The sequence below is a fragment of the Musca autumnalis genome, unplaced genomic scaffold (assembly GCF_047663935.1).
Source record: "Musca autumnalis isolate F117 unplaced genomic scaffold, ASM4766393v1 scaffold_3, whole genome shotgun sequence".
In the NCBI taxonomy this organism is placed as follows: Eukaryota; Metazoa; Arthropoda; class Insecta; order Diptera; family Muscidae; genus Musca; species Musca autumnalis.
The window spans coordinates 56,723,257-56,736,879 of record NW_027411866.1 but is presented as its reverse complement, the minus strand read 5'-3'; the positions used below and the strand labels follow the sequence as shown (position 1 = coordinate 56,736,879).

General features: G+C 41.3%; 1 protein-coding gene across 2 annotated transcripts; it reads right to left on the bottom strand.

The window, feature by feature from the left end:
• Positions 1-8,601: 8,601 nt before the first annotated feature.
• LOC141399593 (RNA-binding protein 25) lies at positions 8,602-12,624 on the bottom strand. Of its 2 annotated transcripts, none has more exons than XM_073978635.1 (10): positions 12,459-12,624; positions 12,139-12,398; positions 11,943-12,075; positions 11,776-11,884; positions 10,794-11,702; positions 10,559-10,739; positions 10,389-10,498; positions 9,615-10,324; positions 9,085-9,551; positions 8,602-9,003 (listed from the first exon to the last, which is right to left on the bottom strand). In XM_073978635.1, the coding sequence occupies exons 2-10, from the start codon at positions 12,199-12,201 to the stop codon at positions 8,911-8,913; spliced, it is 2,775 nt and encodes a 924-aa protein (XP_073834736.1). In that variant the 5' UTR covers positions 12,202-12,398; positions 12,459-12,624; the 3' UTR covers positions 8,602-8,910. The 2 variants fall into 2 exon arrangements, with proteins under 2 accessions (XP_073834736.1, XP_073834735.1); XM_073978634.1 differs by having other exon boundaries at positions 12,139-12,401; positions 12,459-12,598.
• Positions 12,625-13,623: the final 999 nt, after the last annotated feature.

The following is a 13,623-nucleotide window of genomic DNA, read 5'->3' as shown; positions in this document are numbered from 1 at the left end:
AGCACTAGATGAACACGTGGCACGTGGGTATGTTTAAAAGTATAACCCCTTTCTGACCATAAGGGATTTTGAGGTTTTGTGAAATTGGTTAAAATCCATGAAAGTAGGCATATACTATTGAAGATAAATGTTTTCTGGATTATTGATTTCAAATTTAATCGTTTTAAGCTCCGGGAAACATATTACCTTGCGTTCTCACTAGACTATCTCCCATTTGCCTTATGTTTAGAAAATTATTAAAATTTGTGTAGGTCCCATAGAGATGAACATAGGTTTATCGTGACATACATCATGACATATCGGTAAAATTCAGTCCAGATGGATAAGTATTTATAAAATCAATAGCTCAACGCATCATATTACAGTTTTTTAATGAAAATTTTTGCGTCAAACGGACTTTACAGATGCACACTGCTGGTAGGTACATCCCACTATTCGCAAATTTACAAAGATGAACATGAATACGATGTTTTATTTGATGTTTCTATGAATTACTTGCCTCAATGAGTTTGTTACATGTGAAAAAATCGATAAAAAACACTAAAAAAACTGACATTTCCATCAGTCCTTGGGACCCAAGGTGTACCCCATATAATTCCCTTCTGGCACTAACATTTCGGAGACTGGAGCAGAGTATAACTAGCAGACTGGAACTTATTCCCAAACGAAAGGGATTTAAAACTGAATATGGACAAAAATATTGAAACTATTCACAATATTAGTGATTCTTTTAAGGTGTGCTAATTACGTGTCCAGTGAATTTAGGACATTTTTTACATTTTTGAAGGTTATTCAAATTGACAATTATGTTTCAGTTTCTGTATTGCGTTGTATTCTTTAAGCATACTACTGAGAATATATTAGCACAAATACTTTATTAAATACAACTAATTTTGAAGGTATTTTTAGGCAAAATAAATGTTGGTAGTGGGGTGTGCTAATTGTGTGACCAACACTGTATATTGACTACGCCACTCGGAGACCTTTCGGTCCATTGTGATCATCCATAAAAAGATGTTCAGAATTACCTGAAAAGACAAGAGAAGAGAAAAGAGAGAAGAATAAAGAAAAGAGGGTGTGGTTTGGAAAGTAGTAATAAATGAATTTTTAAAAAGAAAAAATGAAGATATAATAAAGAAAGAGAGGGTGGTTTATTTGGTGATGGTGGAAAAAACTGTCAGAGAAGTAGTTACGCTTATGGGTCGCGCCGTCCCAGCCAATTCAAATTTTTGATGATGTTGTTTATGATTGTTGGTTCCATGTTTGAGTAGAAGGTTGAGCTTGGAGGAAAGCATATTCCTGTTAATCTATATCGCTTTCGAGTTAACATCGAGCAACGACATTAAATATGGTCAATCGTCTCCGTTTCCTCCTCATCTTAGCAGAGCCTGCAATAGTCCACGCCATCAACCTGCCATTTGCCGATAAAAGCTCGGATGTTGCAATGACCGGTAATGACTCCCGTCAATACCCTGATTTCTGACATACTCAAACTTAAAAGTGAAGTTGTTCTCTTTGTTGAAAGAGTCGGCCAAATGGCCCTTGACACGTTGCACCTTGGTTCATTATGCCATAGTTCCTTGGCTTGTTCTTCAAAGAACGTCTCCACCTTCCGAAAAACGTGACATATGGGTGGTTTGATAGAATCAGTGATAGCTTGACTTGTTGATTGAGATCCATGTCTTGCCAGTTCATCTGTCTTCTCGTTTCCCACAATGTCACAGTGTCCCGGTACCCAGCAGAGTCGGACAGCGTTAGTGAGGTTCGCCAAAGCAGTTCTACACTCAAGAACGGTCTCAAACTTGATATTGGGGGATTTGATGGCTTTAAGAGCCGGCTGACTATCAACGAAGATAGTCACCGGTTCAAAGATTTCAGCATCAAGACTTTTTATCAACTCTTTGATGCTAAGTCTCGTGGGCAAGAGGTTTAGCATCGCATTCAGAGCTGCTTGTGGCGTACTTCTAAAAGCTCCAGTTATCAGGATCGAGGCTGCCCTTTGCACCTTGTCTATGTTGCCAGAGTTCGATTTATGTCGAAGCGCATGCCACCAGACAAGACATCCATAGGATAGGATGGGTCTCACAACAGTATTATACAACCAGTGTATAATAGCTGTATTTAATCCCCAACTTTCCCAATCGAATTCTTACATGAATAGAGTGCGATCATACCTCTCTTCGTCCGTTGCTAGACGTTCCTTTTCCATCTCAATTGAGAATCCAGGATTGTACCTAGGTATTTGGTCTCAGGAGATAGATGTAACTGCACTCCATCCAATGTTGGTGGCATGAAGTCGCCAAGCTTACGCTTTCTGGTGAACCTCTAGTTACTGTCTTCCTTGTTGTCAACTCCCCAATGCTGGAATTAATGATCCTGCTCTCCAGCATTCTCTTTATCCAGCAGATCAGGGTTTCCGGGGTGTTGACCGCTCTAAGCGAGAGATGAATGGATTCAAGTTTTACGTTGTTAAAGGCTCCTTCTATATCCAGGAAAGCCGCCAAGGTAAAGTTTGAATTCTCCATATTTCTCTCAATGAAACCCACGACCTCATGAAGAGCAGTTTCGACAGATTTACCTTTCATGTAGGCATGCTGCGAGTTGCTCAGCGAGGCAGTGTCTACAAAGCTCCTAATCTCCAGATCGATCAGTCGTTCGAGTGTCTTGAGGAGAAAGGAGGATAGGTCTGTAGTCTTTCGGTGCAGAGTGACTGGCTTTCCCCGCTTTGGGGATGTAAGTTACCTTTACCTCTTTCCACAGATCTGGTACGCAGGAAAGAAACAAACAGGCCCTATAGATCTCCTCCAGAATTTGGTATATATGCGGTGCGGCAAAATGAAGCATCGCTGGAATTACTCCATCTGGACCAGGTGACTTATAGGGTTTGAATGTACTTACTTCCCGCTTTATTTTGTTTCTGCTTACAACCTTGCCAATGAGGCTTTCGTCCACTGACTCTTGGACTTGGAAGTTTTCATATTCAATGTGAAGGTTACTGGCGTCCGTGCAGTCAGGGAAGTGGGTCTCAGTTAGAAGGTTTAGAGTCTCAAGACCTGAGAGTGTCCACGTGCCGTCCGGTTTTTTGACACTAGAAATGGATTTGGGGTCCTTCGAGAGTATCTTACGGAATCTGGCAGCGTCGTTTACTCCTTCTACAGACTCACAGAAACAAACCCATGACTTCTTTTTGGCGCGCTTGATTTCACTCTTGTATTTGATGAAACTCGCTTTATACGATTCCCAGTCACTGTCAAGTTTCGTCGAGTGCGCCCTGTTGTACAGCTTTTTGGTGTTTTTCCGCAGTTCGCCAAGATCCTTGTTCCACCACACCGGTTCTATCCTTCCGGAGAGTGTCAGTTGATGCTGCTTCTGGCAGTAAGGTGGAACCCAAAGCTGTTCCGAAGCCGACCCCGGATCAGAAAGGACTGGAAAAGGGTAAGGGGCATAATCCGACACCAAAAGACTCTTGTAAGGGTAGTCAACTGGGGAAGGTGACTGTCCCAAATCCGGATCCTACCCCAACTGACGAGGGTAAAGCAGATGAACATAAGGTTTCTGAGATCCGCGCAAGCCACTCAGGAGTAACGACGGGTGGATCGACTGGGATACCATCGATTTCTGAGAAGGCGAACAAGTCCTCGCAGCCAAAGACTGTGAAGCGGGTTCGCTCTTCAGAAGGCCTTCACCAGACGGTCAACACGGCGGACTCCTATGCTGGTGTTCTTGATCGCAAAGCCAAGGGAAGTCGCACCAGTACTGAGAAGGCGTCCACCTCCTCAGGAAAAGCTGCTACCAAGGCCCGTGATCAAGAGTACCTTAAGAAGCCCGTTAATGGCTTTGACGACCTTTGGGAGGGGGCAAAAATTGCTGCGGTCTCTGTAGCGGAGATTCCATCTAGGAAGGTATTCCCAGCATGGGTTCCCCTACCTCCCGTGGACAAGGAACTTCTCCTGAGGATGCTGGAGCTCCAGAACCCAGGTCTCCTTACTAAGGACTGGACTGTCATAAGTCTAACCCCTTGTAAGGAGAATGGAGGGATGGACGTTAAGATGGCGGTAGACTCCTCAGAAGAGGAGTACCTCAAGCTTCGTGAGGGAAAACTGAATTTTGGTTCAGGATGGGTTCGGTTCCGACTGAGTCCACCTCGCGAAAATCAGTAGGAGTAGGTAGGCGGCAGGTGCTACGCATTTTGCAGATTGTAAAGCAGCTGCCACCGAACTACTCCTGTCCCTCACGAATTCAGAGGTGGACATTGTTCTAGTCCAGGAACCTTGTATATACAAAAATAAGGTCTCTGGACTCAACAATGCCAACTTCGAGGTCTTCGCATCGTCCGAGGGGGACAAGGTGAGGACCTGTGTGGTAGGTAGGAAGAACCTTAATCTAATCTTTCTATCTAATTATAGTAATGGAGACATGTGCACGGTGCGACTGGAGAACGGTAGAGAGAAGGCCACTCTCCTGTCCTCAATCTACATGCCATATGAGGACCCTGATCCACCAAATCAGGGGGTACACAGGCTGCTAAAGGAGAACCTGGGCGTTTGTAACGTAATCCTTGGATGTGACGCCAACGCCCACCATTTCCACTGGGGCAGTAAAGATACAAACCCTAGAGGTGAGTCAATTTTCAATTTTATATTATCTCACAATCTAAGAATATGTAATAAAGGAAATGACCCTACCTTTACAATCAGAGACAGGGAGGAGGTCATTGATCTAACTCTGTCAAATTTAGATGATTCTGTCGTCAAGAACTGGAGAGTATCCAACAAATGCTCCTTTTCGGATCATATGAGGATATACTGGGGTAGGTTCACTGATCTGACGCACCATCAACTGACACTCACCGGAAGGATAGTAACAGTTGCTGAGCTTAACAGTAAGGTGGGCAGTAAGTACATTCAAACCCTATAAGTCAACTGGTCGAGATGGAATAATTCCTGCAATGCTTCATTTTGCCACACCGCAGATATACCTAATTCTGTTGGAGATCTTCAGGGCCTGTTTGTTTCTTTCATGCGTACCAGATCTGTGGAAAGAGGTAAAGGTAACTTACATCCCCAAAGCGGGGAAAGCCAGTCACTAGCCTATCCTCCTTTCTCCTCAAGACACTCGAACGACTGATCGATCTGGAGATTAGGAGCTTTGTAGACACTGCCTCGCTGAGCAACTCGCAGCATGCCTACATGAAAGGTAAATCTGTCGAAACTGCTCTTCATGAGGTCGTGGGTTTCATTGAGAGAAATATGGAGAATTCAAACTTTACCTTGGCGGCTTTCCTGGATATAGAAGGAGCCTTTAACAACGTAAAACTTGAATCCATTCATCTCTCGCTTAGAGCGGTCAACACCCCGGAAACCCTGATCTGCTGTATAAAGAGAATGCTGGAGAGCAGGATCATTAATTCCAGCATTGGGGAGTTGACAACAAGGAAGACAGTAACTAGAGGTACTCCCCAGGGAGGTGTACTCTCACCGCTGCTGTGGCTACTTGTGATAAACAATATTTTGGCGGAATTCGACAATCAGGGCATCAAGGTTGTCGCATACGCGGATGATGTGGTTTTACTAATTACTGGCAAATTCTTGTCCACAATTTCGGAGCTTATGCAAGGAGCCTTATCAAAGCTGTCCCTTTGGGCCCCACAAATGGCCTTGGTGTAAATCCAACGAAAACAGAACTGGTATTGTTCACCAGAAAGCGTAAGCTCGGCGACTTCATGCCACCAACATTGGATGGAGTGCAGTTACATCTATCTCCTGAGACCAAATACCTAGGTACAATCCTGGATTCTCAATTGAGATGGAAAACGAACGTCGAGGAACGGACGAAGTGAGGTATGATCGCACTCTATTCATGTAAGAATTCGATTGGGAAAGTTGGGGATTAAATCCAGCTATTATACACTGGTTGTATAATACTGTTGTGAGACCCATCCTATCCTATGGATGTCTTGTCTGGTGGCATGCGCTTCGACATAAATCGAACTCTGGCAACATAGACAATGTGCAAAGGGCAGCCTCGATCCTGATAACTGGAGCTTTTAGAAGTACACCACAAGCAGCTCTGAATGCGATGCTAAACCTCTTGCCCACGAGACTTAGCATCAAAGGTCAAGCAGCACGTAGTGCCCTAAGACTACATGAATTGAATCGTTGGCGTGACAGCACCTATGGTCATGCATGCATTCTTCGGGAGCTAGGACCAAACCTTAGCTTAAATCTGCAGGGGAAATTCAGCGACTACTTATCACCAATCCAAAGATTTGAAGATTTTGAGGTCGTTATCCCTAGCAGAGATGACTGGATCCGTAGTAACCCTCCTCTGGACGGTCTGGTTTTCTACACAGACGGTTCCAAGATGGAAGAAGGTACCGGAGCTTTGTCTCGAATACTCATATAGGTTGAACAGCGACTGTAGTGTTTTCCAAGCAGAAATCTTGGATGCAGAAATCTTTGAACCGGTGACTATCTTCGATGATAGTCAGCCTGCTCTTAAAGCCATCAAATCCTCCAATATCAAGTCTGCGGCCGTTCTTGAGTGTAGAACTGCTTTGGCGAACCTCGCAAACGCTGTCCGACTCTGTTGGGTACAGGGACACTGTGACATTGTGCGAAATGAGAAGGCAGATGAACTGGCAAGACATGGATCTCAATCAACAAGTCTAGCAATCACTGATTCAATCAAAGCACCCATATGTCACCTTTTTCGGAGAGTGGAGACGTTCTTTGAAGAACGAGCCAAGGAACTACGGCATAATGAACCAAGGTGCAACGTGTCAAGGGCCATTCGGCCGACTCTATCAACAAACAGAACAACTTCACTCTTAAATCTGAACAAGTCAGAAATCAGGGTATTGACGGGAGTCATTACCGATCATTGCAACATCCGAGCTTTTATCGGCAAATGGCAGGTTGATGGCGTGGACTATTGAAGGCTCTGTGAAGATGAGGAGGAAACGGAGACTATTGAGCATATTTTATGTCGTTGCCCGATATTAACTCGAAAGCGATATAGATTAACAGGAGTATGCTTTCCTCCAAGCTTAACCTTCTACTAAAACATGGAACCAACAATCATAAACAACATCATCAAAAATTTGAATTGGCTGGGACGGCGCGACCCATAAGCGTAACTACTTCCCTGACAGTCTACCATCACCAAATAAGCCACCCTCTTTTCCTTATTACATCTTCATCTTAAATAATCTACTATTACTTCCCCAACCCAACCCTCTTTTCTTTACTTTTCTCTTCTTTTGTCTTTTCAGGTAATTCTGAATCTCTTCTTTCTGATTTATGGATGATCACAATGGACCGAAAGGTCTCCGAGTGGCGTAGTCAATATATATTGATGGTGATTGGGATGGCTCTCACGGTAACACCCAAGCAATCACTGCAACGAAAGCATCTCATTGTGTTGCTTTACTGGAAGAATCTTTGCCTCCTCATGTAGATGGTACACTATAGATTTAAGGAGGCACCCTGTTGCTGTTCTCAGGGCTGCGTTCTGACATATTTGAATCTTATCCCACTGCGTGTCACATAAATTCGGGGACCAAACTGGCGCCGCATAGCTTACCACAGACCGACCTATCGCGTTGTATGTGGTCAACAAGATTTCTTTATCTACACCCCAAGTGTTGCCGGCTAGGGACTTGAGACCTTGTTCCTACTTTTCAGTTTGTCGCAGACAGCTGTGGCATGCGCGCACGGCTTGAGAGTAGTGTTGTAGTGTGTGCGTGTTGTAATCAATCCTTGCGCAAAAATAATTGAGACGGCTGTCGATGACGCTACTATAGATGGCGGCATTGACTTAAAGAACTGTATTCTCACTATTTTCCGGCAAAATGTTCGGACTTCATTTGGGTTCCCAGTGACCAAGAAATTTCTCCACCAGAAATTAAGGACATATAAGTCCACGTTTTCTTATAGCCCCCATATGACGGTATCGACCGATTTCAGGTATTTTGACCATTTTAGCTACATTTTCTGGCCGAATTAGCTATAGTTTGACATTTGGGTCATTTTTGGTCAAGTAACTTCTCCGGCTAAAATCGTGGGCATATTTACATTCGAAACAGAAAGGGACTAATAATTCCATTTTATCTCAGAGTATTTCATTGTGGAGGTTATAAAAAAAAGTTCGGGCCGAACTTAACGCTTTTTAACTTATTATTATTATTTTTTTTTTTTTTTTTTTTTTGAAAATTAGTTTCTGCTTTTCTCATGGTATCTCTATGAAATAATGTGTAACTATTGAGAATTGGATTACCCTGAATTGCACATTATTCTCTTCCGGTGGTGGTCTATAGCACTTAACAAGGGAAAAGTTTTAAGGAGTGGATCTTACCTTTGCGCTCACACAATCTCAAAAAAAGGACCAAATATATTGTTTCAAACTTCAATCACACGACAGCGTGTTCTTTTGTACCGGATTGTCCCGAAACCATAGCATTTCGGCCAGCGGCTTTTCATACTGCTACAACAACAACCAAATATATTCTTCCATTCACCAGACAAAAAAAAACTATACATCGCCTGCATTGCCTTAAAAAAGGCAGCCACAACTTTCATTAATTACAAGAAAAAACTACTATTTCTTTTCAAAGGATGGACAAAATACAATCCTTGTTTTATTTTTAGCAATATATTTTGATTTGTATGTATGTTTTTGCATTTGCTAACCGAGTAGCAAATTTGCTACGGGTAAACTAATTTCTATAAGTTTTTTTTTCACAATATTTACGTTCACATACATATTAAGAGCAATCCACATTTGTTTTTTGTTTGTTTCATTAATCTTGTTTGTTACGTTTTTCTTTACTATTATGTTTTATTTTGTTTTTCTTTTGCAAATATGTAATTATTTAATACACAAATTAAAGAATGTTTTAAAAATAAGAAATTATTTACCTAAACCGATCTTTTTTGCATCCACTTCGTAGATGAGAAGTCTCCACATTTTGACAACAAAGACCTCAGCTTCTTCGTCAAGTACCTGCAGTTTTGTTTGGGCGATAAGTAAAAGAGACAAACAGTTAAACAGATGTTTAAACATGATATGACTGTGAACAGTTACCATTTGCACATCATCCAGAATACTTTGAGGTGAACTGCCAGCTAAGACTTTAGAGCATATGAAATCGACCAATGTTGGCTCGGGCTCTCCAATATATTCGATGATCTTCTTGTTTATCCAAGGACGTATTTTGCGTTCCATAAGATTATTATCGATCTCATTGCGATCGAGTTTATAGTTAAATAGATCCTCCTTTTGGGTTGGTATCCTGTCAATAATGCTTTTTATGTGGCGTCGTTTTTCATCGTGTACCTTTGTACCACTACTTTCATCCTTTTTGCTACTTGCTGCTGCTGGAACAGCATTTGTATCATTCTTACCGTGTTTTTTATTTGCCCCTGAACTTCCTCCTCCCTTTTCGACGGTTGATACTGAGGCAGGTCCTGATGTACTATCGTGCCTATCGCTTGTATTCGCTGCCGTTAACCCATGAGAATTCTGTTGTTTCGCCTGATTGTCATCGTAATCTGAAATTACACCAACTATCCTGTCAGTAGTTTGTATTTGATTTTATATTAATTCATATTTACCTAGAGGTACCAATTTCCGTTTTTTCGAATTGGAAACGTCATCATTGTCGTCGTCTGCGCTAAACACACCAGGTGTGTTCTCTATTTTCTTCTTTTTCGCATTGACACCCAAATTCAAACTGATTCCAACTGTGGGCATAATCGGAGGTGTTGACACGGAATCGCTGGTTTGTGCATGTGCAAACCCTTGAGGTGTGGCAGGAGACATTGATTCTATATCATCGGCATTTGTGTAATCTCGAGACTCGGAATCATGCCGGCTATAACGACTGCTGGCATTTGACATAGTTTCATGACCAGATGCATCATCATTAGATATGGAATCGATTGATCTGGCTTTTGATGTGGGTCTTGTCGGTCTACTAACAGCACCAGCTGTCGGTACTGTATTAGCACCTACACCACCATCTTCATTTCGATTGAAAACGTCACGCTTATCGGAAGTACTGATGTGCCTTTCGCGACTTCTTTCCCTCTCCTTTTCCTTCCTTTGCATATTTTCCATATTAACATCTATTATAATTTGAGGTTTGTAGAGTCTTTCATGTTCCTTTTTCGCTCTCTCATATTCTTGTGTTGGATTATCAAATTCTCCACTGAAAATTTTATTTTTTAATTCATCCAATTCCTCTTGTTCTTTGTTACGGTCTTTGGCATCTAGGTCTGCCTCACGTACACGTTCAGCCAAGCGCCGTTGTAGTTCTCTTCCCCTGAAATAGAAATTAACGCCCGTTGTTGTTGTTATTGTAAATAGTTTTTCACTTTTTTACTTACTTGTAGTACTTAACGTCATCTCTTTCATCGTCATAGTCTTCTAGGAACTCTTTAAGGCGCTTTGCTTCCTTTTCGCGCTCTTCTTGCTTGACCTTTTCTTTAAGACGAACCTAATTCATATATATAACTTTATGATGGAATGGAACTATAGATATTTTTCGAAAACAAACCTTTTCATATTCCTTAGCTTTGCGCTTTTCTCTTTGCTCCCAGTTCATTAGCCGCTCCTGATAAGCCTCTTCTTTTTCTCTGGCTTTCTTTTCAGCTTTCTTGCGTTCGCGGATTTCTTCTTCCATTTCTTTTTCTCGCTGAACGTCTCGAACATTTTTTGTGATTTTTTCATCGCGTTCCCTGTAGTTCGATTTATTACAATTGTTTACTTAATAAAAACAAATAAATACTTACCGTTCTCTTTCCCTGTCACGCTCTCTCTCGCGTTCCCTTTCACGTTCTCTTTCCCGTTCACGTTCTCGCTCTCCTCTTTCGCGTTCACGTTCTCTTTCGCGCTCACGTTCTCGTTCCTTTTCTCTTAGTTCTCGTTCCCTTTCCCTTTCGCGTTCACGCTCTCTCTCACGTTCCCTGTAATCGCGTTCACGCTCCTTGGTTCGGGAAGGGCTTCTTTTGCGGCGAGGTTCCTTGACGAGTTCTGGCTCTTCTTTAATGCGTACAGGCGATGATATAGTGCATTTAACAGTGCCGTTTTCATGTTCGTCAGCATCCCAATCTTGTTCGCTGTCACTATTAGCTTTGCGTTTTTCTTTATCTTTCTGTTCACGATCTCTATCGCGATCCCGCTCTCGTTCTCTTTCTCGCTCCCGTTCCCTTTCCCTCTCTTTATCGCGCTCCTTTTCTTTCTCTTTTTCTTTCTCTTTTTCCTTTTCCCTTTCTTTCTCCTTCTCCTTGCGATGTTCATCAGCTTCCGCTCTTTTGCGAAATTTGCCAATCTCACTGCTAATGAGATTTCTCTTATCCTCTTCCAAATTAGTCTCATTAAGTGCTTTGGGAACTTTCACTTCATCCACACGCCCTGGTTTTATTTTGCCACTTCGTCCACTAAACATGTCGTTCCTTGCGTTAGGATCGAACTCTTCAATTTCTTGACGGTGCTCCTCAATTATCTGGCGCATTAGACGGAGGGCATCTTCGTCATTATGTTTCTCATTTTTTTCTTCGATGGCACCATTTTTACGTTCCTCCTCTTTAAAATTGTCCAACAAAAGCTTATTTTTCGCATCAACTTTAGCAACCAGTGTCTTGCCGTCTACTTCAATTTCGCTTAGAAGGCGTACGGCCCGCATGCCAGCCGTGGGCCCGCTGAAAACAAAAATTGCATTAATTTATAGTATGTTATTATGTATTTACATAAGTAAAGTCTTTAAATACATACTCGTATTCGCAGAAACCAAAGGTGGACACACGTTTCCAATTGACTACAGGTCCACAAGTTGCCAAAATACGCTTTATAAGTACCTCTGGAACACGTTCACTAATATTGCCTACAAATAAGAATCAACTATTAACATGTGCTTGTGTGATGTTGTTGCAAAGAATTACCAACAAACACCGTTATGATTGGTCCTTGAAACTGTGGAACTGGGTCCGGAGGCCTCTGATACACAGTTGGTTGTGAACTAATAGTTGCCGAATTTCTATAAACTCGTGATGGCGGTGGTGGATGACCCATCATCTGTTAGAAAGAACAATATAAAACATTACTTTGACATCTACCGAAAAGATATCTCAAACTCACATGTGGCGGGGGTATGGATGGATTCATGTAGGGAGCCATTGGTGGGCGTGGTGGATAAGACATTTTACCGCTTAGTATTCTGATTCAAATTTTCCAGTTCAATACAATAACATAAATCCAAATGGATTATTTTTTATTGCACACCACTTTCTCGCCGCGCACTCTGTGCAATCTTTATACTGTGAACAGTAATCAAGCAAAGCAAGCCGATTTACTTTGCGGCGTGTGGAAGTCAAGTCGGTCGCTGTTTGGTCGTCGGTCTGCTGCAAAAATTAAATGCACCAACAACACACACTATTTTCACTCGAACAATTTCTTACTTCTGCTCCACTGTCTTTTCTGCCACATTAGTATAAATCCCCATCTGTCATAAATAATTCCAATTAAATAACTTTTTTGGTTTTTTTGTTAAAGAAACAAAACAACTAAACTCGCATTGAAAACTATGACAAGACGACAAGACAAAGATGGCGAGCAAATTAGGGATCTGTAAGCGGGTTGTCGATAATTTGAAATTAAGAAATGCTATGCTGCAGGGCAAATTGTCAAATTTAATGCCTGGTTTACATTCGACATTGTTTCGTGATTTCGCGCGAAATTAATAGCTCTGTTCCAGAACAAAAAAGTTTTTACAATTTTTACCACTTTTAGACATTTTGCGTTCTCGTACACAAAATTTATACGAAAATCGTTTACGACTTTTACCACTTTATGAAGTACGGGAACAGGCCAAATATGCTTTTTACATTAAGTATAGTACATGGTACAAATACACAGGTAGCCGCATCGGCAATTGTTGGCAACATAAGATGTCAAAATTTGACATAAATTCAATGCAATTGACACATTATGTTACCATCAGCTGGCATGATAATGCTACCTGTATTATTGTACCATGGTATAGTACACATTGACAAGCAAAACTGGCAGTCATCGAGGTTTATTTCGTGAATAGCAAAGCCTAATTGAAAAATTTCTTTTATAATCTCTAAATAATACCGTAAATATTGTATTTCAAACGTTTTTAGCTAAATAAAATTTGTTATTTGCCGGAAAATTGTCCTTAAATTACGTTGACTGTCAGTTTTGACTGTTAGTGTGTACTCCCCTTTAGGCCTGTTCGATTACTTCGCAAGTAAATAGTATTTGCAAGTGCTTCTCATTCCTCTTTTACTGAACAAGTTTGTTATCGAACAGCATTTTGTAAAAGTTTGAGCAAATGTGTACAAACTTTTGAGTTATCGTACAGACCTATTAGAACAAAAATCAGGTTTTAGGGCTGTTTCGTCATTTATTTGCTAAAACAGGCAACATTTTTCGTCATTTACCATACAAAAATAAATTAGCCTTTTTGTCATAAACTGCCGAAAAATGCAACTGTTTTATGTTGTTGTTGTATGATGGAGAAAAACAAAAGTACTTAAACAATAAGAAAAGTGAAAAAAAGTGATTAAAATAACTTGCAAAAATTATGTTTTTTGTTTT